General features: G+C 38.9%; 1 protein-coding gene across 2 annotated transcripts in view; it reads left to right on the plus strand.

The window, feature by feature from the left end:
• The window catches only part of FARS2 (phenylalanyl-tRNA synthetase 2, mitochondrial), a 230,912-nt gene that overhangs the window by 47,458 nt on the left and 156,679 nt on the right, over positions 1 to 26,775 (plus strand). For both annotated transcript variants that reach the window (XM_054284695.1, XM_054284696.1), the window contains 3 exons: positions 5,850 to 6,485; positions 16,163 to 16,322; positions 23,662 to 23,793. In XM_054284695.1, coding sequence (XP_054140670.1) covers positions 5,865 to 6,485; positions 16,163 to 16,322; positions 23,662 to 23,793 — 913 coding nt within the window. In that variant the 5' untranslated portion in view covers positions 5,850 to 5,864. The remainder of the gene's footprint in view (positions 1 to 5,849; positions 6,486 to 16,162; positions 16,323 to 23,661; positions 23,794 to 26,775) is intronic.

A 26,775-nucleotide genomic window follows, 5' to 3' on the forward strand; every position in this document is an offset into this window, starting at 1 on the left:
CAATCCTGGAGTGACACTGTTTAGCAGGGAAACCAGAGCCTGCAGCATCCTTTGGAGGCCTGCTTGGGGCACTGAAACTTGTTGTAGTGGGATAGCATTTTGTCATCATTTGCAGTATCCAGCCTGCAGCTGGGTGGTGACTGAACTCAAGGGATGATGCAAGAGATTTTGAAATGGATGCTTCCCCAGAGGTACATTCCCTTCTCCACAGGGTTGCTTCTCACTGTGGTTATCTTGGCCCATCTTGCAGTCCTGAGGGAGTGGTGCAGGTGGCTGAAGGTGTGCCTCAGCAGTGAGGACTGTATTTTCTGTCCTTGCCTCCAGGCGCTGATGTGTCTGAGACAGACCATGGGATGCTGGCCTTTGTTCAGACAGTCAGCATCTTCTGTGTCAGTGGAAAAGGAGCATACTTGTTCATACCTTTCATATTTAAGAAGCTCTTATGTGTAGCACTGAGAGAAAGCAGGATCATGCCTTATCCCAGGAAAGGATTTTTAGTTTTCTCTCTCAATCTTGCAAGCCTCAGAATGTTGCCGAAGGTGGCATTGTGATTAATGTATCACCATTACAGAGCAGACAGCCAGCCAACTTATGACATATTTTTGCTTCAGTCAAGAAAAATAACAAAATAATAATAAAAAGTTATTCTGTGTGTTTCTGGAACTTACTGACAGATTATTAACTAGATGAACTCCAAGTACATGAAAAAATTAAGAGCCAAATACTTGAAAGCTATATTATCTTGCCAGTGCTTTGTAGTTCATGAAGTACTTTAATGGTGTTTGGCCATCATCAGGGATATCTGATAATATTCTGCCCTTGGAAGGTCAGGTTCTAAAATGGATCCATTCTAATTTATCTGCAAGGCTATTTCAGAAGTCTGTATGTGTTATATAAATCCAGCATGCTCAGTAGAAGTCTGTTCTGGTGTGCAATAATGTATCATCATTTTAAAATGAGCATTAAAAAATCTGAGCTTGTTATTAGTTTTGCATGCAAAACAATTTATGTTATATCCTATGAAAGGCAGATCTGGTCATGGCAATACAATGATATTTGCTGCTGTATGCCCACATAGTTTTCAAAACTAAAATTCAATGCTTAGCTAAATTGCTAAGCAGACTGGTAAATGTCCAATTTTAGCAGCCTAACATATGTTTATGATTTTTGTTTTAACATATGCTATGTTGGTTGAACTCCCCTCCCCACCCATACGGTAGATAAAAGCTGTCACATCACAAAATGGTGGCAGCCCAACTTTTCTTACATTTTCCATGGCACTTCAGAGTCTTGCATTAATTAGCTATTCTTGGATAGGAGACAGACTCTCATCTTTGTAGAATTTTGGTTTCAAACCCATCATGTACTTGGGTTTATGTATGCAGTAGCCCATCTGTGTTTCTGCAGCCAGAAGCTGTAAAAAGCACAGGGCAGAGAGAAACGTGGTCAGCAGGAGCGAGGGTGCCCTTGGCTCACAGATGCAAACACCGAACAAAAGGCCCACAAGCTGGCCCCTTTGGGCTCTAGTTTGCTCAAACAGGAGCATTCTCCCTCTTCCACTTTTACAGGAGAGGTGAGTGAATAAAACAACATTGGTGCACATCACTGTCTCCTTTCATTGTGGGCTGCTTAGCTGCCCCTCTTTTCTCCTCTTTTTCAAAGCAGGTGTAAGGAGGAATTTCACTGAGTCTACGATTCTTTCCTAAGCCTCAGCTGGGTAGTGGAGAATTGTGACAAATACCACTGCAGCTGTGATAATGCTGTCTTAATCCTTGCTGCACTATGACATGGAAACCTGGATTTAGACATGAAAGGACATCCCTTAACAGTGCAACAGTATGATCCCTTATCAAATCAAACTGCCTTTTGCATGTGCTCCAAAACCATGGTATTTTTTGTCTGATGTATTCTGTCTGCTATTTCCCTGTTGGCTCCTGACTGTGGTGTACTTTAGCATGTGTAATGTCTGCTGGGCTGCTGCATGGGGAATGGTTGGTTTTCTGTGCAGGAGGAAGGAGCCTTGCCCATCAATTGAAACTGCTGTAGAAATGTCACGGGGTCTGTGATACAGGACTGATGTTGGCAGGTGTGGTCACATCTGTGCCTGGTCTATGCACAGCCTGGACAGGGTTGTTCTTATGCCTTTTCACCCCTGGGTGGTGTGGATGCCACCTCCTGTCCTCTGGTCTGCCTTGGAGCTGCTTAAAAGCATGAGCTAGGTGCAAGTGTAGTTCCAAGTAATGTATGATGTCGTTCCTATCAAAGACTAGAGTTGTAGTAGACATCTCAGTATTGAGATGAGGTCCAGCAACCTGAGCCATGGAGCTTCAGGGGAGCTGCTGAGGTGCCCTGAAATGTGTCCATGGTGCTGTCTGGCTGAGGATGTGTGAAATAGGAGGTGGTGGGCCTGGTGCTTGCATGTCCACCTGCAGAGCTTTGAGAAACCCCAAGGAGTGCTGCCAGCAGAGCAGCTTCCAAAGCCCTGCATCTTCATCCAGAGCCCTGTGTTGGCTCCCAGCTGTGAGCCAGAGCCACTGTCAAACCCAGAGTGCAGGATTTGCTGGTGATGCTGGCGCAGGGCTTTGTCATCTTTGGATGGTAGATGCCAGTGGTGGTTGTTCAATGTCTATTTCCCATTAATGTATTTGTTTTCAGCTACAGGACCTGCAGCTGCTGTTTGGCTTGCTGCTCTTGTTAGCTGGCTGGCAGGCTTTGCTGTGGGATTCAGGTTTTTTCAGTGTGCACAGAAAGCAGTTTTGCTTCCCTGCCAAATGAAAAGCATGGTGGAAATAAAGGAAGAAAATGATACATTTAAACTACTTTTCCAGATGTTTAGATAAACATAGACAGACATAAATAAGCATAAATGCATACATTTCTGTTTATTATAAGAGAACATAAGTAATTAGTGTGTTCTTAACACCAGGTATTTATTACTAGAAAAAGTTAAAGAGATGTCTTTGTTTTCCAGTGTTGCTCTCTGCCTTAGTAAACATTACTTTGGTTTGAAGATTTTGTGTCTGGTCTGCAGAGTGTAAACGTATTTTACTTTCTTCTATGTGGTTTCTCTGCCCAAATGTAACTTATCACCAGATGAGTTTAACTAAGTCCAATACCATTTAGCTGAAAGAGGAATACGTGACTCCGTGGTGGGAGAGGGAACTAGCAGAGTGTTGTTGTAGGACTTGAGTGTTTCTGGAACTCTGGTTGTGATACCATGTTAGGGGCACATTTAGTGCTTGCTTGCTGTTGTTTGCAGTACCTGGACATTGGATAACTCATCTAAAAACTATAACTTTTCTTATTGTTCACGTTACTTACTGCTCAATTTTTGCTTTGGATTAGAATGTTAATGCACATAATAATGCTATTCAACTATTTAAGGCACAGGCATAATGTTAAGATAAAAACTCTGATGAAAGTTCATCTGTAGGTTTTTCTCCTGTGCAGGTTTGTTAGGAGTATATGTCACGTGCTTAGAAAAAAGAGTGTTTCTGTCAGAAACTGATAGCAGCCTTCCTCATTACAAATACTGAAGTATAATCAGGTAAGCCCTTGAAGATGTATATTATAGACTCTCCCTTAAAAATAATGAGTCTTAAACAAACAAACAAGAGTGCCTCCCCAGTACTGGTGGTGCATGTTCTTATTTCTTTTTCCATAAATTTATAATCATCAAAACTGTTTATGTGAAAGTTAAGCTTCTCATGAGGTTGTCTGATTCTCAGAGGAATGATATTTAAGAAAGCAGCAAACATCACAAGAATCACGATAAAGTTATGGGAGTTTTTGTAAATTACGGTTATGTGTAAGTTTTGAATTGAAGTTTTTAGAAAAATAAATGTATGGGCAGATGGTGATATTTACTTAAGGGAAGCTGAATTCATTATCTGACTAGGACTGGGTATTTCAAGCAGCTGTTTGAAAATGAGAACTCACTTTCCATGAAGGAGAACGTATGTTTCAGGAAAATGGGGTCTCTTTTCAAAATGTAAGACCATTCCTTGCTTAGCCTCTATCAGAGTGGTTTCTGATATGTGTGTGAATTCATTTATTGAAGAACATTCTCAGTAATGATCAAGAGCTAATTTGATGAAATAGCTTTGTAAACTCTTTACTGCCTCCCTGCCAAAGGCAGTCATTCTTAAAAGTTTCAAAACTAGATAAAATTTATAGCTGTTACTTATTTCTAAAGATATACTACCAGAAAAAAGATTAAACCAAATATTCAGTAATCTTATGCTTCCCCACCAGGATTAATTTCTGTCTACCCAACTTGCCTTTATTTTGATTGAGATATAATGACTTGAGGAAAAAGACCTATGGAAAACTTCTAGATACAAGCCAGAAGAAAGAAAGCCAAATGTAACCATACTCATTCTCTTTTACAGATTTGTTTTTATCTGGGACTCTCTATTTTAGTATGTCTGTTCATTTGCATACGTATTTTGAAGTATGAGAGTATGAAAAATAGTCTCACCTTGTATATTTTGTTACTTACACTTGTTTTCCTTATGTTCCTGTGGAAGGCTAGCCAGATACTGTAATCCTAAATACTGCATCCCTTGAAGACTGTGGTGCATTTATTATTGCTTATGTCCTTTCTTCCCCTAATTCTTTAGGATGACTTTTGCAGAAAATTCTTTCGCTCAGAAAACCTGTGGCCCTGTAATTCTTGGTTCATAGAGAAGTACAAGCCAGTTTGTAGCAGATGCCTTTCCCTGGTCACTTAACTTCTAATGCCTCTGCCTTCCTATTCCATAATAAGCAAATTTTAATGCTTAATTATTTTACTGGGACCTTTGCTAATATTTCTGAAGCCCATCTATAGATTTTCAAGTAATTTTTCATCTCAGAATGGGCTTATGCATATGGAGTGACTGAAAGGTTCATCACTCTCAAAACTCTTTGGTTTTGGAATTATCTTTGAGCTCTACAGAGAATGCAGCTGTGTCCACATGAAGCATAAGGCCTGTCTGTGAACTGGGAGAATGTGTAAAGATGGCCCTTTGATGGGAAATGAGTTCTTCAGGCAACTTGAAGAATCTCATCACTTTGCCTTCGTGGTATCTGACAAGCCTGCCTCCCCTGTACAGCCATGGAAGCTGTGCAAACAGCCATCCTGGGGAACATATGGAAACATTGTGATCACTGCAGAATTCTAACATTGCTTCTGACTTTATGCAGTTTTTATGGTGAATCTTGTGCAATGCTCATATGAGAATTTAATAAGCTGTTTATATATAAATATATGTCTTGTCTGGCCATCTGTTTTTTCACAGTGGTTCAGTAGTTTGAAAGGTTAAACTGGTTTTGTCTGGCATTAAATAAGAATTAGTGATGATTGCGTAGTGCATGCCACATGCATCAGGTAGATGTGGAACACGTTCTGCAGCTTCTGCTAATGGAGATGATATAGCAATAAGTTAATTGCTTGTTGTAAGCCAGTTCTGACTGCTGAAGGGCACTGTTAAGTTTCCTAGTTTCTCTTAAGTAATATGAAGTTATTGCCACATGTTTTAATTGGAGGAAAAATATTGTTTCAAAGAAGGCCTGATGTTTATTCATCTTTAAAGGGCATCATCTGGAATGGGGTTCAGGCTAGGTCTAGAGTCGTTATTACTGGTGCAGTCATGCAGAAGCCTGATAACTGATTAAAATATCCAAGCTGAAATTTGACCACAAGGGTATTTTCCATCCTCTGAGGTCAAAAGAGTGGTTTATAATGGGAACTTTGTCATGCTAATCAAGCAGACATTTGGATTTATCTATTCCTAAGATAATAGCAATTCCTGCAGCAACATTGCAGTTCCTAACTCAAATATTTTTAATTCCTTTTCTTTCTCTAGATCATAAAGTTTACAATGGCAATGCTCTGGAAATTCATGAGAGTAGCTAAGTATTCTAAAACAACAGCTTTATCATCAAAAGTAAAAGTAAGAGGAATTCCTACCCATTCAAGGCATTCTTCATCCAAGTCTGTACCTTCAGATTTTGGTGCCAGTGCACCCTGCTCAAATACGGTGGAAGTGCTTGGTAAGTCCTATCCTCAAGATGACTACACCAATGTCACAGAGAAGATTCTTTCCAAGGTGGGGAGGAACTTGCACAACAGAAAACATCACCCTTTGTGGCTAATCAAGGAGCAGGTGAAGGAGCACTTCTACAAACATTACCTGGGACGCCGTGGGACTCCGCTCTTTTCTGTGTACGACGGTCTTTCTCCAGTGGTTACAGTCCAGCAGAATTTTGATAGTTTACTTATTCCACAAAACCATGCCAGCAGAAGGAAAGAGGATAACTACTACTTGAATCGTGACCACATGCTACGAGCACACACATCAGCCCACCAGTGGGACTTGATCCACTCTGGGCTGGACGCCTTTCTGGCCGTGGGAGATGTCTACCGCCGGGACACCATCGATAGCACCCACTACCCCGTCTTCCATCAGATGGAGGGAGTGCGCCTCTTCTCTTGCCACGAGGTAGGAATTCTCTAGCTGGGGTGAAAGGCATTTGGGGTAAGTTTGGTCTTGCGTTTGCTGCAAGCAAAGTTCAGCCACATAAACAAGGTTTGTGCATGTAAGCATGTTACAGCAACAATGATATGCTGTGCGTTGATAAAGATCGAGTGATTTATCATATAGCAATATTTTTAATTTGCAAAGAATGTAGATGGAAAGTGTTGAATTTGAAAACAACTATAAAATTCCCTAGGCAAATGTGAAAAAAATGGAAGGACAATATTATTGAAAGCTGGCATAGTGAAATATAATCTGAAATGAAACAACTTGTTCAGTTAATGATCTGCACAACTCAATTCTGTTTCTGTCACGACTCTCTTCTGGTGAAAAGACTTTACCAAAAACTCCATCAAATTGATTCTTGAAGGATTCCTTGGATGCCAGTTGTTACAGCTACTTCCAAAGTACAGTTTTCACTGTACTTTCCTCTTTTTCTTTTGGTAGTGCCAACCTGCTATAAATGAATGTCATTTTCTAGGGAATTGTTCCATTCTTCAACTCATCCTAAAGCTGCACTGAAGGATTCATCTGTTGCAGCCAATATTTATGTGTGTGTGGTGCATACACACCAAACCCATCAGAGTCCAGAGGCATCAGCTAAAGAGCTCTAGGTTGATGTCCCAGACTCTTAAGTTTATATGTTTTGTTGGCACAGCGTGCATGTTCTGCAAATGCCTGGGTGTCATTAAGTACTCTGCTGCATCATTGATCAGTGGTAAATATAAGCCAGTTTGTTTTCCAAATAGTAATTGATTTGTATAATTTGTGTATGCTTGTAGCAATACTGCCAAATTCACAGTTCTATAACTAAAACTAGCTTATTCTAATAAAACTGAGATGTAGACCATTTTTAATGTGCTTGCCAGCGGGTGACAGGAGCTTGGCAGAGAAGCCTGATGCCTTTGGATGCCTGAGGGAAAACTAAGGTAATCACAGAGCACTGCTTTTCTCTCTGATGGCAGGGGCTGGTGCTGCCTGCACTGCACTTTGCCACCCTGTGTGGCTGCTGCTTGTTCTGCTGTGAGCTCATACCTGCCTCTGCAGGTGTGCTGGGAGCTGGGTGGTGCTGAACCCAGCCTGCAGCTGATTCTGGGTAACCACAAAATGGAAACACTGCAGACTTACCCAGCCTTGTTGGTTTGCTGTTCTTTTCCCATAGGTCTTTTTATAAATATAATCAGGGTATGTGGTATACAATACTATATTAAGAAAACACAATTTCTTAACTGCTTTTGTTCATCATGATTTTTTTTTTACTTGCGCAGAAGTTCAGTCATTCAGATGGAAATATTTTACTTGCCACAAAATTACAACATCAACGTTATTGCAGGATGAAATTTCTGCAACCTTGGGTGTGATTGATCTAATCATTGAACTACTTGTTTATGAATATACCCCTTAGGAAATTTTGGTCCTAATGATAGACTATTTCTTTCTGCTCTACAAATTGAATAATAGGATTTGAATAACTGGGAACAGAGTTGCAGAAATGTTTTCACTGATGTGTTCTATCTAGAAATGTACAGTGTTCAACAATCTAATTCATTGCAGTGGAGATTGTTTCTTTTCTCTCCTTTCTTTTTCCCCAAGAAAATGATTGAGAGGTTATTGAGGAGCTTTCTATACTGATGAAGAAAGAATAGTGGTGTGGAGTATGATGAGTACAAGTGTTGTTTTTGGGCAACATAAAAACTTATAAACCTGAGCATCATCTGATGCTTCTTTTTTGCTTCAGTTTGTATTTCAATATATAGCCCTTTTTACAGTCTTAATCACAAGAGCCTTGTGGAAAAAAAATGAATGTGCAATTCTGAAATTTCACTGGGGACTGTTTCTGTGTTTTGTATTCTGGTTGCCTGTTCAGAATAATCCACATTTAAATAATTCCAGAAGGAACTGTTTGAGCGGAACAAAGACTAAATAGAGGCAATACTACATGAGAGAAATACTCTGATATTCATTTATTTATACTCAAGTTTAAGCTGTAACCCACTGAGCAGAAATGTGTGACTGTCAGAGCCTGTTACCCTTGTCTCACACTTTTCATTCCTAACCAGGCTACAGTCTCTGGTGAGAGGAAATTTGCGCAAGTACCAAAGATCAGAGTCTTTGGAACCAAGGGAAAAACTGTTAGCTCTTAGCTATCAGCCCTGGGTACATTTCATGTTATGGCCAATACAGTAATTTTACATGCTGTTGTCAGTTTGCTGCTCTAATTTGTTCTTTTGCTTTTTGCATTTATTATTCACTGTCTTCTCAGTGTAAGTGACCACAGACCTAAGAAGATGTCAGAAGAATAACAAAGGCCTAGAGTGATCTTATAAGAAGTTGAATTTAGAGGAATTTGGTGTTTGATCTCAGTTTAGGAGTTTTGGGGGAAAAGTCAATTCATCTTCAGCTGAAGTTTTAAGCAGGATACAAAAGATGTAGGGGTACAAAGGTGAGTCTCCTTTACAAATACCTAATTCTGTAGTCATGACTAGGTTAAAACTCCTGTCCTGTGATGGAAGCCTTCAGCATAATTCTTTGTATCAAAGTTAAAATCAGTATGTTGAATAAAGATCTGGAAAAACAAACTGGGTTTGGCAGCTTTACAGTATTTTTTCTGATCTATTTGTGACCAATTTGGTTTTTTGCCTATATATTTTTTCGTGATGGTTGGTTGATTACTTTTTAAAGAGAGAAGTAATCTATAATTCAAAGATGGGCAGGTAACTGATGCATTTCTGCAGCTTAGTATGAGTGTAAATATTAAAGTACTAAAGAAATTCCCGTCTCCCAGACCAACTCTCTGCTAAAATTTAGAATAATTCATGCTTAAATTTTTCATGAACTTTTAAAAAATGTCCTTGGACTTTTATCAAAGAACATCTGAAAATAATTTAGACATGTTTTCAATGTATTTAAAATGTTTTCAATATATTTAAAAATATTTTAGGTGATTATTTTCTGAATGTAATAGAAGAACAGTTAGAAAGTAAATGATACAGTTAAAACAAAAAATAGCTTTCCAAATCTACTTCAGAATTCTGAACATAAAATGAGCCGTTCTTCTTAAACAGTACCCCCAAAAGATATCCTTTTTTATTTGCTTCCTCCAGCATTCCTGTTTTTCTTCTAATTGGTGTTTGAATTTTTTTTTCTTCCATGGTGTATGGCTTTTTTTTTCTTTTAGTTAGTACTTTGGATTGGCATTTTTGAAACTGCTGTAGTCAGATTTGAACTGACCAGTTTTCCTGGGTGAATTATAAGAGAAATTATTTCTGTGCTATGCCATTGCCTTTGGTGCAGATCCATAATTTATGGAAAAGAGAAAAAAATCTCAACTACACTGCACTTTGTGCATGTCAGCCAGAAGAGGGAGCCAATATAAACCCAATGGCAGTCAATGAACAGATTTCAGTTGATAACAAAAAAATGTTTACACATTTGAAGGAGACTTCATACGGTGTTTTATAGTCTGTACTGAATTATACATAGATTTTAAGGGGAACAGATGCTAAAACATAGGAATTGCTCCTCTATTTTAGTAACCTTGTTCCACTGGAGGCCAATACAAAGTTGTTTCAATGAAAACATGATGCTCTCATCAGGCTTGTTTGTGCTAGAAGTAGAAGGGATACATCTTTATTCTCCATTGAAATGATTATTGTAGAAATGAAAACTTTTTTGTTAGAATGCAATGGAAAAAGGCTGAATATTCTAGTTACAATTAAAGGATTACTCCTCCAAAGCACTATAAATAATTTTTAAAAAAGTCAGTATTGTAGCTTCTAGTGTTGATATCCTGAAATGTAAAGACCCTTGTTCTAGGTAATAGGAGATTAGTAGATTTTTCTACTTTTCATCTAAATACATATTCCTTTCCTCGTCTTCCCATACTTCAGGACCTTGGCAATATTCCTTGGTGTATTGTTAAAAAGAAAAAGATGTTGCTTTCATCCTTTTCCTTGTGGTATGGGATGATGTGAACTTGACCACTCATCTGCATTTTTTGTGGGTTTTTTTTTTTTAAATCAAGTGCCATGCTATGTTTTCCCCTTGGAAAACTCCTGTCTTTCGGTTTGACTTCTCCAGAATCCTATATGTTACTGCAGCTTTGGACACTGTGCTTTTTTTCTCTGGCATTGTATCAAAGAAGAGCTTCTTCCTGTCTTCAGTCCCCTTTTTTTAATCCTCATATGTAAAGGAATTTAAATCAAGTTCCAGGGATCAACCTATTTAATGGAGTTATTTGGAGCTTTTAGTTTGTCTGAGAGTGCTTGTGAGAGTCAGTGGGAGTCCTAATAGCAGTTTTTAGCTGGGCACCAAGGAACCAATATTTTAAAAGGCTTAAATGACCAAGGAAAGGAGCCCTTCTTAGCCTTCTACAACTTATAGATGGGGTTGTGAGCAAAGCATGGGTCCCACAGAGCCTGGGAGCTGTCCCTCCTTCTCACAGGTAGCAGCAAGGCCAGTACAGGAGCAGAGGCATTCGGTCCATTTACCCATAGATCCACTTGGGTAAAAAAAAGAGCAGCAGCATTACTTTGCTGGACTATTCGGAGGTGAATTTATTCCTGAAGCTGCAGTTGAACTGAGTGGTCACAACGAAGAGCGTGTCTAGTTTAGGTGGAACTGATTTCACTTTCTCCAGTATTAATCCAAGTAGTGAACGTTGTAGGTTCAGTATTTTCCACGCTGTGTTGTATAAATCATGCCACAATAAATAGATATTCACTGATCCGAGGATCCAAATTGTATTCTTTGTTATTTTTAGTCAAAAATTTGACAGCGAAGGGCATCAGAAGGTCTGTTAGATTTTCATAGTGATCCATGGTCTAGAAAGTTTGAAAACTGAGGGTGCATCTTTTACTGCAAAGACTTCATTTTTTTTCAGACTTTGTCTTACTTTTTGTTGTCCAGCTAAAAAAAACCAAACAAACCAACAAAGCTTTTCAGAACAAGGCCATTAAATCTATTCAATGCAATATTTAAATTGTGCAGGAAAAGAAAAAAAGAGGAAAATGTCCACATGTGTATTTGGGAAGTCTAAGGTACTTAAAAGTCAAGGAATTACAATTGCTACAAAACGAGAAGTTTATGATAGATGTCTCATTATATCAGGTGTTTGTGTAGCAGTGTTTTTCTTTCTGGAAACATCGTTATAGTTTTTTCTTTTCTTACAAAAACACTTTGATTAAGTTAAAAAAACACCAAAAATAGCTCTCCACCCCCAAAAAACAACAGAGGTTACCCTTCTTTGCTGTAATTGGAGAACTAGAATGGAAGGATGTAGAAATTAGGCTGATCACCTTCAAGCTTGTGGGTTGAAGTAAATTTTTTGTCATTTTCTGCCCTCAAAAATGCTTATTAATATGCAGTGAGGAGCCTTCTGTCATGTGGCTGTGTATCTCTTTGGTACCTGAAGCTGGCTGCCTAGTTACACCTTGGAGGCTGACTGAGACTAAAATTAGGTTTTCTCTTTGAGCCTTCTATTAGTGGCATCATCTTCATTATTCCTGATCCATTGGTTGAGTCTTGAGTTCCACAGCCCATTTAAAATGTTGTGGGAAGGGTTTGCTATTTGTGAGTGGATTCAGAATGCAGCTCTTGGTTAATTTTTAGAGATATTTATTAGGGCCAGTGAGACAAAATTTATTTGGTGTGGCAAGGTTTGGTGTAGTCACGTGCAGATCCTCATACAGAGATAATTTTAAATGCTGGTTTGCCTGAGAGTATAAGTACATGAGTATGATTTATTCATTATCTTAATCACTGGTGAATGCATGAGTGGCAGGAGGAATACACAACTGCATTGTGGAAAGACAGGGTATAGTTACAGTTGTGTCTGATCTGAAACCTACTCTGGATGCCATCCTGCAAAGAGACCCTTAATTTTGAATACTAAGTGTATGAATAATGAAGGGATATGAGACTAAAAAGTCTGTCAAATGATTGAGGAAATGTTGAGGTCTTTGTTTAAATCACAAATGTGACTTCTGCCCTTCATGCCAGGCTGAGAAATGCTGGAGTGTGCTTTTGAAGGACCATAGCTCTATTTGTACTTGTCCAGTTAAAACTCCATGTCTTCTTGCCCTTACATGTTATCAAATTTTAATTTATTTTTATTATGAGATAAACTGACTAAACTTCATGCCATATGGTTAGGTCATATGGTTAGGTTCCTTTCTGCCTTTTCCTTTGTAATGCAGCATCAGTCAGATATGCTGATAAATCCTGGTAAGTGTTAATTTTTTTGACTTTTTCATGGTGACCCAATATTCAATGTTTTGCACACCTTCACTCAAAGAAAAATCTTCTTGTCCTTACACTAGACAGCCACATAGGTACTCGATTTATGGCTAGAGGAAATTTCTTTCCTGCTTGTAGTAGTGACTGATTGTATTCAATACAATAAGATAGTGCATGCTGTTTTAGTCTGCACTGAAGGAATGAATGTATGTGAAAATGTCATCTTGCATGTGTCAGTGCTTTATGCAAGATGTTAGGTATTTTTTTTCTCCATTTGCTCAGATATGTGCTTGAGAAAAATTGACATCAAAAAGGAGCAATTGTAGGTGATTCTTCATTTTATTCAAGCTTTGACTTTCCTGGCTTTATGTGTACAGAAATGTTGAAGTGTTTCTAATCCAAGACATGTACTTAGCACAGTTCAATCGTTGTAGTAGTAGAATTGGCGTATCGGCTTAAAACCGCTCGTATTGACATAGCAATGTCAGTGAATGGGAAGTCAGGAATAAATATTAATACAACTGTAAGGTATCTCTTTTTTTTTCTCTTGGTATAATCCCATCTGCAGCTGATGGAGCCTCTGTGGAGAATACCAAAGCCTCTCAGTGCCTGACTGTAAGGGGGAGCTGTTGTCTTGCCTGTTTCTGGGACTTGCCTATGGCTGTGCTTTCAGAGCCTATCTGAACTGGACTGGCGTCATACCTGTGCCCAAAGTGACCCAGCCCTGTTCCAAGCCAGCTCATCTCTTGGAGCTGCTAGTGTGCTGATATTTGATTACTAAGCTGAACTTCACCATTTTCACATCCCTCAGTTTCTTCCCTTCTCATGGGTTACTGCCCATCTGGATCCATCTCCCAGCTTGGCTCAGTACGCTGCTGCATGGACCCTTGTCCTGGCTTGGAGTAGGAACCTATGGCTTGGAGGCACTTGGAGATGGTGCCTGTGACTGGTTTGGCAGGATTAGGGCTCAGGCAGGTGACAGGGCTGCATTATGACTCAATGTATTTAATGGCTCTTGCATGTATTTTGTTTCCACATCTGATATAAACCACTGGAATAGAATTTTGCTTTAGACTGTAATTGTGTTATCAGCATTTCAGAAATAATACAACAGTAAGGAAAAGTATTTCTGTGTACTTGTTGATACAAGTATGCTGTGTTTTGAAGGCTAGTGTCCAGACTGTCTGTTGTTTTCAGTTGTCTGAGGAGCCAGTCATAAGCTGAAGGGAGGAGTGAAGGGAAAAAGGAGGAAGAGAGATTCATGTCCTAAAATCTGCTGATAGGTAAAATAACAAATGTGCCTTCTAATGGGTAAATACAGTGTATTCTGGTCCAAAGAGGGAACATCTCTGTTGCCTGAAGAGTTTCTGGCTTAGTGAGTGAGTGAGTCAGTCAATAGAAATAATAGCTACCTGTGTAGGGTTGTTCAGAGCAGGAGCCTAATTTGGCCACTCTGTGTTCCTCTGTGAGGGATCCTGTGTCTCTCCACTGGCCACCAGATGAGCCTAAGACAATTATCCTCCCTAGGCTAATGCTGACCTCTCTGAATTCCCCCAGCTTTCCAAACCACATGCTGGGTGACCGATCTGTCTTGCTGGCAGCAAATTAGTTGTAGGGTGGGTATTATCTTCTTGTTCCAGTCAAGCTAGGATTAATGTCAGTAAGAAGAAGGGAGTTTAATCTTTCAGATGAGCACTTGAATAAAGAATCTGTTATTTAAAAGTGTGATACTCTGTTTGTCAAGCTGCTGCCTTTTGGTTAGTAAAGGCATTTTTGTTAGACTGGTGGAGAATAATTTTATTTGGTATTTATTAGTTCCCTTTTTAATTTAGTATTTTCTGCAGCACACTAAGAAGATTAAGAGAATAAATGTTTTCTAAGTTGGCCAGCAATCTCCTTGTGGCTAGCAATACAAAGTTGAATGCTACTGGATTTCATTTCTTTCTATTTCTTCAATCCACTGTGGTGCTAGTTTGCCTGCTGTCTAAACTCAGACTCTTCATTCATTGTGTCTGTAGGAAATGTTCTAGAAACTAGTCCTAATAATTGTATCTAGCATTTGTGGAATACCAGAGATTCATTTGAACTTTTTCTTTAGAGCATTTAGTGTTCTGAAGGCATCAAACTGTGGTTAAAACAACTTCTGTGGGCCTCTATGAGTTGTTAAGATTATTCGTGGTATCTCTCCTGAGTAAGGGCTATTTATGTTGGGAGGCTTGATGGAAAGAAAATCTCAGTGCATGTTTTTTACCCTCTGTGTGTGCTTGACTGACTAGGGGCAGGTAGAGGAGGAGGGGTAGGAAAGAGCACTAGAAACACTTTCACAACTGGCTCTCCCTTCCCTCAAGGCTTCACCCCAGATATGGGGGTTTTGTACAGCTGTAAGGATCTCCAACAAAAATACTCTTTAGATTGTGAAATTGCCTGCTTGTCTTCCCAGGACAGAGAGCCTCCAACAATGTTGTTTAATGAATGTTTATTGGTCTCTCTGAAAGGATATAGATTTGCTGGTGTGTATCTGGCCAGGATCACCTGGCCAGAAACATATGGGGATAGCAGAAAGCAGAAATCTTCAACTTGCAGCAGATGTGGTGGTGAGCAGTGTGTGAATGAAGAGCAAGTCTGACACATCCCAAAACAGCTGTCCCTGTGCTCCATAACTTATCTGGAAAACCCCCTCTTGAGATCATGAATTCTTACAAGCCCCATAGACAAAATTCTTGTTCACAAAAATGATGCTGTGTGGGAACATACAGGAAAATGGTAGTCCTTAAATGAATATAAACTTGTACCCATGATGAATCAACTGTAAACAGTTTAAGTCTCATTAAATTGCCAGAGTTTGTTTTGGGTTTTTTTGTTTGTTTGTTTTTTTGGTATGGGTTTTTTTTTGTTTGGGGTTGGTTGGGTTGGGTTTGTTTTGGTTTTGTGTTTCTGTTTTTTGTTTTTGTTTTTTTTGTTGTTTTGGTGTTTCTTTTACATCATCCAAGTACTAAAAGAGTTGAAGTTCTGATAAATGCCATGGAGTCCACTGTGTTTTGTAGTTTTTGGGGTGTAATTTACATACACTGTACAGAGTACTTCGTTCTGCATGGTAACTTCCAAAGTAACAGAATCAGAAAAGGAGGCATGCTTTATTTTGTAAATTATTATTTTCCTATAGCTAATAATATTATTTGATGATAGAAATAAACCAGATTTAATTATTTGAACACTTTTGTTCTTACAGAGATTCATCTCTGCATTTAGTGAACAGAATTTGTAGAAAATCACAGTCTTTGTTTGTTTTTCACAGTGTAGACTTATCAGGTAAGATTTCCACTTAAATCAATGAAACTTCATTCTCTATTTTCGTTCAGAAGGTGACTGATGCAAAACACGGTGTTTTTGTGGTTTTGTTCTAGTTGTTCTCCAGCATTAAAGACGGTGAAGGTTTACAGCTGTTTGAGCAAGGCCATCGCACTGCGCACAAGCAGGAGTGTCACACTATGGAGGCAGTGAGGCTGGTGGAGTTCAACCTGAAGCAAGTGCTCACGAAGCTCATGACTCACATCTTTGGTGACGGTGGGTTCTTGCACCTTTTCCCCCAGATTGCTCATGCCTGTAGTCATTGGGCCTTTGGAGAAACATTTTGCTGCATAACATAGACAGGAGGCTTAGGAGTTGTGTTGGCAGCTGGTAATATGAAATAGCCAGATGGGTTTTTCCCAGAGGCCACGTGTTCCTCTCTGGGTTTTCCTGAATACTGGTGCACACAACCCTCTGTTGACTCAGCAGGTTTTTGTGAAAATGTGTAGGTGTGCAGCGTGTCAGAGTAACGTGGTGGGCACAAATGCAGGTGGGGACGTGTGGAGGCCCAGCTGCAAGCAGTGGTCTGGCAGAAGGCACAGGGTGGGTCCTGCAAGGAGAGGCACCTCCAGCACAAAGCTCTGCAGGACCCCTTCTGCTTCATCCTTGTGGGCCTCATGTGTCCCTGGAGGGATGGAGCATGGGTGCAGCATTGCATCTGGGGTGCAGGAGAGCTTGGGTGCAGCTGGGCAGCACTCAGATCCTGCATCAGGAGCAGAGAAGGGGTGCATGTGTCCATGTGCTGCATCCCTTGTGTGGATAAATTAAACCTTCCAGCTGAGGGCAGACCGTGTTTGCTAAGTCTACATCAAACTGAACAGTAATTGTTTTTTGGTACCTGCAGTGGAATGAGAAAGGGTAATGGATGTGTATATGAATGAAGTATTCTCTCCTCAGAAATACCTGCTTTCAGTTTCAGGAACTGAATTTATAAATGGCCTGAGTCAAAATTGCTACATTAATGTTATTTCTTGGCAAGGAGACTGCTCTTCTGAGCTGATTTGTTTTTCTGTTGAGGAAATACTGGATGGTGTTAGAATGCATGAGGTATCTTGCCTACTTTCTAAGGTGTTTTAAGATGTTTACTGCGCTTAGAGCAGTAGTTACAAGAGTGGATTGATAAAGATTCCAAGTTCTAGGTATGACTGCTTGAGTATTTTTCTGAATTTTTCAAGTTGACTTATAGCATGCAAAACTTTTACCAGTTACTGTTCTATTCCACTTGAACAAAAATTTTGAAGTTCCTCAGCTCAAAGCCTCTTGTAGCTGTATTTTACTTAACAGTGACCTTTGAAACATACAAAATTGGGATGAAAGTGGGTAACAGTAAGAATGATACATTTAGATCAACCTCAGACGCTGAGGATGTTTAAAGTGAGCAGTTTCTCAGAGTTATTAGTGGTATCTCAGACTGCAGTGACATCCTTCTCTAACTGTTGACAGATACTGCACTTTAAGCTTCAGCATGTTGGCTATTACTAGTTCTCATACAGTCCACCGATTAGCTATAAAGACATTTAAATATATTCATAAATTATTTTAAATGTACAAATTAAAGGTAGATGCCACCTTTTTACTGTTGGAGTTTTCTATTTCCATACACCCAATGTTTTTCCTGGAATACAAACACAAGATATAGTTATTGAATTAAATTTAATATGGTTTTATATTTAAATTTACATATGTATGTGTATATATATGTGTATTTCCCCCCTGCCCCATTCATGGAAATACAGGAATTCAAAGTATTCAAAGTTCTTGTAAGGCACAAGGTATATTAAATTGGTGCACTGCAACTGTCTTGAGGCACATATGAATAAATTTGTCTTTTGACAGCTGTCATCTTTTAACTAGCATTTTATTCTTTACTTCACATGGTACTCTTGATTACTTTTTGTATCTTGACTCCTATAAATTTTAACTTAATATTTAAAATGTGTTTAAATGTGTTGCTCTTGGAAAATTTTTATGTTTTTCCTAAATGTGGATATTTCATAAGGCACCATGTTCTGTTAAAAGTAAAAATTTAATTCCTTTATCCTTGGCATCATTTGTATTCTTTACAACCTGAACTGTCAGCAGAATATTGTCGTGAATTTGCACATCTTTTCTAGCAGGATAGCATGACCACAGCTGCAGTGGCCGAAATGTTGCATTGTCATACAGTCAACTGTTTATTATAGGCAGATTGTTTGGATTGTAGACTGAGCCTGCTGTACATGTTAGTTTTGCATAAACTCACTTGTACCTGAAGTCCTGGACTTAGAAGCTGTGCTTCTGCAGTGCTTCTCTGGGAATTTACCAGCTCAGGTTGATGATAGATTGAGGATCTCTGCAGAAAGGTCATACCACTGACTTGCCTTTTTTTTTTTTTTGTGGTGGTGTTTTAGGTTAGTTTTTATAATATTTAATGAGACAGTTGGGCTCTACCTGGTTCCTGCCACACTATTTGAACAACTCAGTGTTGACAAAACAAAGTTGTTTAGATATCACTGTGTTGTCCTGAGGAAGGTCGAAGACTTCATAGAATCTGCACTTACCCTTATTAGAAAATTTTGTCTTTTTATGTCTTTCTGGCTTTGCCAACAGACAAAGGAATGACAGATGTTAGAGGAGGAAGCAAGTTCTGGAGTATCCAATCAGTTGTCTTAAAAACTTGACAATGTAAAGTAGTTCTTCTTATGGCATTTTCTGATGATATGACATGCCTGGTTTTGCATTCTACAAGTAACTGTCTTTCAGTTTCTTCCATTTTTCTGTCAGGAAGCTATTTCAAATACTACACCTAGACATCACCTTTCTTAGTTTTCCTCAGCTACTTCCATAGGATGCACACTTAAAATCGACTAATTTAAGTTATACATCCATCTCCCCATACAGTTCTGCCAGTGTAGGTAGTCTGTTAGTTCTCATTTCAGTTACCTAGAAACAAGGCTGTCCAAAATTTCCTTATAAATTAGCCAGTCTTTTTCAGCTATGGTTCTTTCTCTAACCCCTCTGTAGCCTGCCAAAAGCTCTCTGCACTCTGGGAGATTCAGAAGTAATCTTACTATAGCAAATAGAAAATAATGACTGTGTGCTGATTCTGTGATTTGTTGCTTTACATGAAATGCTCAAAATACACTGCTATCCTGTATTTATCTACCCAGTTCCTAGGCACTGGTAAGGGAAGGCAGGAGAGTGAGTAATGCTGTGCTTTGGCTTTGCCACTGCTGATTCTGACTGAACAGCCACTGGATATCTTTTAAATCAAACATGTTCTGCTCATTCTCCTTCTTAATTCTCTTGTACTGATACCTCCTTTGAGTGCATGGAGATCTATGGGTGTAATGAGTTAAAAAAAAAATATAAAGGACATAATGGTCTGGCTAATAACTTCTGAAAAATGTGAGGTTTATATGGGCAGCCAGCTCCTGTCTGCTGCAAGTGTGATGAATTATCTGAAACAATGAGGTGCAGAGTACTTACAAATTGACACACACCTCAAGAGGCCACAGTTCAATACCTTCTGTGCTTCCCAGCACCCTCCTTGCACCCCTCTCCTTTTTCTTCCATAACCTTGTCTCTAAAAATAATCCTCACAGCAACAAAGAGAATTTCTGGTCAGTGAAGACCATCTGGGTCTCAGGCTTTGTTGCTTCTGTGCTGTAGTGTAGTAATAGGCTGCTTTAATGTGTTCGGTTTGTTCTTTTTCCTTTTCTTTCTTTTTCAGTGCCTTTGGTCAAGCCTTTTTCATTATGAGACTCAATTAGGCTAGCACTTGTTTAGCTTAATATCTAATAACACCATTACTTTTGAGTGCAGGCTATGACCAATTCTTTACCTGGATTCAGTGTTCAGAAATAACAGTAATTATTCATTATTTCCATACTGATCTGACATATAAGTTACTGTATTGGGTTTGCATGGCAAGGCTTTGGTAGCAGGGAGGCTGCAGGGGTGGCTTCTGTGAGGAGCTGCCAGATGTTTGCTCCATGTCTGACAGAGCCAGTGCCAGCCAGCTCCAGGGTGGACCCACTGCTGGCCAAAGCTGAGCCCATCAGGGATGGTAGTAGCACCTCTGGGATAACTCACTTTAAAAGGGACAGGAAAAAATCCTGCACAATTTGCAGCCAGGGAGGTGCATGAGAACATGTGTGAGGAGCAGCCCTTCAGATACCTTGGTTGAGATGCAAGGTTAGTGGAGAAGGAGGGAGAGGAGGTGCTCCAGGTGCCTGAGCTGAGATTCCCCTGCAGCCCATGGTGAAACAGCTGTGCCCCTCCAGCCCATGGAGGTCCGTGGAGATACAGAGGTCTACCTGCAGCCCATGGAGGACCCCATGCTAGAGCAGGTAGAGTCCCAAAGAAGGCTGGAACCCTGTTGGAAGCCTGTGCTGGAGCAGGCTTCTGGCAGGACCTGTGGCCCTGTGGACAGACCCATGCTGGAGCAGGAGGTTCCTGAAGGACAGTGTGCTGTGGAAGGGTCTCATGCTGGTGCAATTAATGAAGGATTGTCTTTGGTGGGCATGACACGACCCTGGAGCAGGGGAAAAGTAGCAGAGAAAATGAGGGATGAGCTGATCACAGTCCCCATTCCCCATCCTCACTGCTGGTGAGGAAGAGGTAGGGATTTTGGGAGTGGAGTTGAGCCTGGAAGAAGGGAGGGATGGGGAAGTTGTTTTCAAGGTTTAGTTTCTATTTCCCATTATCCTGCTCTGATTTTATAAGTAATAAATGGAACTACTTTCCCCAAGTCAAGTCTGTTTTGCCCATGACTGTAATTGCTGGGTTATCTCTTCTTGCCCTCATCTTGACCCATGAGCCTTTCATTAAATTTTCTACCCTTGGTCCAGTTGAGGAGGGCAGTGGTAGAGCAGCTTTGCTGGGATCCTGATGTTCAGCCCAGCACAGTTATGAATGGACCTCTACCCACTGGAAGGACTCTCATGAGCACTGTGAGGCTCTGAAATGAGCAGGTGTGTTTATGTCTGATAACACAAATAATTTCTTTGAACAGGAAAAGTTTGTGTCTAGTGGTCAGGCCTTGATTAGATTCAGCAGTGTGCTCTTGTAAGTGCTTGTTTTAAGAGAGATATGTCTCTTGGCCTCCTAAAATTTCTTGAAAAGATCAATTTTGCCAGTATTTCATAGTCTGTATGTGAAGAAATAAACTAGGCCAAATTAGAAAAATTACATAGTACTACAGGAAGCCTAATCATCATAATCCTTTGGAGTCCTTAGTGGTTTAATTTACTGAGTGTAAGCAATGCCCTTTACTCCTTGGGAATAAATTGAGTACCAAGACAATATTTTGTATCTAAATAATAAATGTACCCATTTGTTCTGTGACACTCTATAGAAATGCAGTTAATGTTGCCAAAGGCTGAGCACCCTCTGCTTTTCAGTAAAGTCTTCTAGAGCCAAAAGTCTGAAAGAACACTTGAATATAAACTACAGAGGTATTCCCAATGGCCTGGATACTGTATGAATAAAATTGTGGTATGTGGGATTAAGTATTAATTTAGAGAACAGAATGAAGGTGAGAATTGTCTCTTCATTGTGAATTTGTTTTGATTTATTCAGAATGTTGTTTCTTTGCTTATTTGCATTTAAACCAGAATCCTCTTAAGTACTAATATGCATTAAAATTCAAAAATAAAAAGAGCTTTAAATTCTTTTTTTACCTTTTAAAATTTATTTTAATTAAGAACAAACAGCTTAGAAATCCTTTTTTTCACAGAGCTTCATTTTTTAAGTAATCAGAGGATTAATAAGAAACAATTATCTAAATGTTGTTACTGAATGCAAACTAGTTGAATATTTAAAGTAGTTGCTGCATTTGCAAATTTTGCAAGCTAAATGAGAATATTTTATATGTGCACAGCCCAAGGATTAAATATGCCAAGATCAGGAAATTAAAAAAAAGTTTTCTGCACACTATATTATTGTATATGTGTGACTCTTTTCATCTATGTATTTTTTTAATTGTCATGCAGGTAAAAAGGAACAATAAAGTGATTGCTGTCACCCTACAATTGTGAATGAAACTATTGTAAATACTTCTGGTTTTCTGAGTTCTATCTATACAATTATCAAAAAGATTTTCCATTACTCATATTCTTTCCTGAGACTGGTTTTTAAGAAATCAGAGAAAATCTAGAAGTGCCAGTTTGTTTGCTTTGAAACTTGCCTTGCCATTTTGTTTTTCATGGCATCTAGAAAAGTTTCCTGTGACTGTTAGGAAGTATTTTATGTTTTGGCCATGTATATACATCTTTGTTGTAATTTATTGTTTCAGTTTCTGTAGCTACTTTCATGTTTTCAGAAGTAATTAATGAAGATCTAGTTTTTGAGGCTACTTTAAATATTTTTATTTTAAAAACTTTTAGTATGAATCATAAAATTTCATGTTTTACATTCCTCATATGAAACATCTCAAAAAAAAATCTGAAGATCAAACCAGGAATTTTAACAGTTGCTGTCACTCACACTACCTTTGCCTTTCAAAAATAAGGTTCAGCTCTTTATTTTTGAAGCTGGACCTGCCTGGTTCTTAATGATCCTGACTCTGATTAGCATTTGGCTTAATTGAAGAGAAGATATGTTTGGGGTTAAGGCAATAGCTTAGCTTACAGAATTTGTATTTCAGTTCTCTATCAAGTTTTTATGGTTCACGTTTCTGAGACTTCTTTCCTGACAACTAATGGTTAGAAAAAAAAATTAGTTAGCAAAAAATTAGAAGCAAAGCATCTGTAAATCATTAGAAGAACTAAAACTCATCAAATATAATGAGCACTTTGACAACAAGTCTGCTTTAGGCAGCACTGAAGACCTTGGGAAGGAAGACCTTGTCCTCTTTTGGCTGCACTGCTCTGAGGTGCTGGGACTTTGCTTGCTCTGCACAGTGGTATCTGCAGAAGTGCTGAGCTGGGGAGGATGGTGGGGAATTGCCAAGTGGGGCTTTTCCCCTACACTTAGCTACCAGGTCTAGAATGCTCTGTGCATGTGTTGCATACCTTAATAATGTACAACTCTGTGAAAATATATTTCTATTTGTGTATATTAATATCCATTTTTAACTTTCACTTTTAAACATATACAGAGAGAATAGCTCTGTATTTTAATTAAGTTTTGATGAAAAAAAATTACTTGTCTAGACAATCCATAAAATACTAAGTAAAAATTAAAGACTTAGCTAGTTTTTCCTGTGAGAAGCAGTTTGTCATTTCCTGGTGCAAAGAATAACAAAATTACTGACTTTTCCATTATCTTGGCTCATTTTTGTTCGATGCCAGGTGGTTACCAGAGTTTGACAAATGATTGATTTGGTTTCAAAGGGTGCTTGAATTGCACAAAGCATTTTTCATATTAGAAAAGACATGGTCATTTTTTTCCACAGGTTTTAAGATTTATCACCTCACACAAGTGTTGTAAATTAGTTTGTTTGCTATTTATTTTCTCTGGATTGCTGTAATTCATGTCATTAGTTGAAGGACAAATTTTACAGATGATTGGAGGGATGGCCTTTTAAGCATACACCCTTTCATATGTATTTATTTTTTAAACACTGCTACAGGACTGCAAGTCAGATGGGTAGATTGCTACTTCCCATTTACTCACCCTTCCTTTGAGATGGAGATCAACTTCCAAGGAGAATGGATGGAGGTCCTGGGATGTGGGGTCATGGAGCAGCAGCTTGTTAACTCAGGTACTGAAACTCCTTTACTTCATTGACATCTCTGTTAGCAAGCCCTTCCAGTGCAATCAGCTTCACAGCCTGGAATGCCCCTTCTACCCTGGTGAGCACAGGCATCTCTGCCTGGCAGCCGCCACAAATACTCCTCAGGTGGAATGCAGCCCTGCATGCTGTGATTTGGGGGTATCAACTGAGCAAGTGACCTGAAGCCTGCCAACAGAAGGCTTGCCTTTTATTGTGTGCAGTAAGGAGACAGAGGGAAGTCAGCTTTAAAAGAGAACCTGCAAGTTCGGATGTGCAGCATTTCTTATTTTCCCAAGAGATGTCAAGTGCGTTCTTAGTAATGATTTAAAAGTATCAATAGCAAATAACATCCCTAAATATTTGGAATATCAAAATGCTCCTCTGTATCTAAAGCATAGAAAGAGGAATGTGATATCTTTCATATTGCTGTTTGGTCGCTGGGTAAATGGTGGGTAGCTTTTTTCTTTTGTTTTATTGCTTTTCTCCTCAGGTTGGTTACTTATGAGGTTGTAAATTGCATTAAAAGCAACATCATATATTTTAATTGAAATTATTACAGAGCAATGTCACCTGACCATTTTGCTTTCTAAAACTGATACATAATTATTAAAGAAGGAGAGGAGAAATTGATTAATTTTTCTAATTACTTTTTATATGGAGAGTTTTGCATGCTTGCTCTTTTGTTTACTGGGGATAGACAATTCTTGAGAAGCACAGGACAGTTTATATGTGCTTAGTGTTGTTCAGTGTCTTCAACTACTATTTATTAGGTACATGAGCCTTTTGGAATAGGATCTGTGTAATTCCAGCAAGCTTTCAGATAGCCAACGTAACACTCAGTTGATTTTTTTCCCATTGGTTTGCTAAGCTGTTGTTGTATTTTCATGTGCTCTAAATTCTTCCTATTGAAGACCAAGTATGGGAACTATGAATTGCTTAATTTTGGCACCATTTACTTGGTACAGCTTGTTTTCCTCAAAGTTTGCTTGCATTTTAATGTCATAATTTTCCTTTTAGAAACATATCCTCTTCCAGAGTTTCCCCACAATGAATTAATGATTTATGCTAATGTTCTCTCAGGTTATTATCTTCATACTGTGGTAAATACAATACAGATTCTAATCAGTCTCGGAAGTGAAAGACTTCTGTGTAATATTGTTTCCATTAGATGTAACACACCAACGTCCAGGCTTTCTGCTTCAAAAGCTTTTATGTTGCTGAACTCTTATGATTAGGATCCTCTAATGGGTGTGAAAAGAGCTAAACTGTGTCCCTAAACAATTACTGTATACATTTGTGTGAGTGTGTGAATGGATGTACATGAAACACCAGAGGTTTCTGCAGCACTTAATTTATTTTGCAGCATTCTTGTGCGTGGGCTTCTATAGCACTTTCTCACCCTTGCAATTTCACATTTTTTAAATGCTAGACCAGATCAGGATTTTCCAAGGGAGAACAGCCAGTCTCATTCTTAGTCATTCACTGGGTAATGGATACAGTCTTCTGGACCATTCAGATTTTCCATGTTAGCAGCAAACAAGGTTTCTGTTGTCTTGGTGTGTAGATGAGTAAGAATAATTTAGTAAAGGCTGCAAGTACCATCTTCATTAAAGCAAATTTAGCTATTGATTATTTTTAAGAGTTGTTTGTATTCAGGAAAATCTCCTACAACAAAAAAAATTAAGAGCATGGTGTTATTTACTATTTTCTAATAGTTATAGTATTTTTACCAGTGATACTATTTTAAAGGAAAAACAGAAATCCTTTTACAGTGTTTTTCTGAATAATTAAAAAAATGTTCAGTACTCCAAAGATGCACTGAATTGTAAGGGATGATGTTGTTTATTCCCCTAAGGCTGATGGTGTTTAATGTCCTGGTTTTGTGTGCTTTCTTTTTCATCTTTATCCCTGAAGATGTAACTTTAATAGGAGGGCTGTGTATGAATTTCAATATAAATAAAAGGGGTTTTGTTCTGGTAAATCCTGGGCAAAATACAAAAAAACTTTGCAGTATATTAAAAGTACTCCCAGTTTTAGGTCCATGATGAGTGTACAAGGAAATTTTGTGGTTCAGTAAAGCTAATTTCAATTAGCAGCACCAAAGGTATGTAATTCTGTACTTCAAGAGTTTGTTATCTAAGACTTGCAGAGCTGGTGTTCATTGGTAGGTGCCCAAGTTCCAAGTCTTTATGGAGTTCTAGAATTCAAACCTTTGCATACAGGACATTGCTTGCTCAGAGGCTGTGATCACTTAGTGTTGCTTAGTAACTGTGAAATTGGAAGCAGTTAGAGTGTGATCCTTTGCTGATGGAAATCAATGGCAATGTTCTCAGTGCTCAGTGTTGCAGAATATGTTAGCTGAGGATGGAAGCAAGTAAACTGAACTGAAGTTTACATAAAAACCATGAAACTATAAGCCAAATAATTTAAAAATAAAACCAAACCCAAACACTCTCCCTCCCCACCCCAAAACAAATCCAAACCCACAAACAAACAGCAAAAAGAAGAGAATCCTGTAATTTTTTTGGTAAGACTTCTCATGATGTTTTTAACTCCTGGGGTATGCAATAAAATAATGTAAGGGTGGCCTACCAGATCCAACCTCAAGTCCAAGGCATTGCTGTATGACGATGACTTCCCAAGCCAGTGCCTACAGATGAGTAGAACAGGCATGGTTATGCTGACCCTTCCCTGATACACTCCTGCAGCTGCATCTTTCCTGAGCTGGAAGTGGAATCTTTGCTTGCAATAGTCATTGTGGAATTTTCTTCCATTCATTTGTTGAAATGTTTGAGTCCCAGTAAATGTTGCCTCTCTGCAATGTCTTAATTTGCCTAACTTGCATGAGGAATCACTTCTTTCTTGTTCTGACCAGCAACTTAGAGATACAGTTAGAGCTCTTCTGTCATGTGAGAAGAGTTAGTGAGTCTCCCTCTCTCTTTTTTCTTGTTTAAGCCACTCAATATTTGT

The sequence above is a fragment of the Melozone crissalis genome, unplaced genomic scaffold, assembly GCF_028551555.1.
Source record: "Melozone crissalis strain CALT ecotype California unplaced genomic scaffold, PUWL_Pcris_2 ptg000042l_1, whole genome shotgun sequence".
Taxonomy (NCBI): Eukaryota; Metazoa; Chordata; class Aves; order Passeriformes; family Passerellidae; genus Melozone; species Melozone crissalis.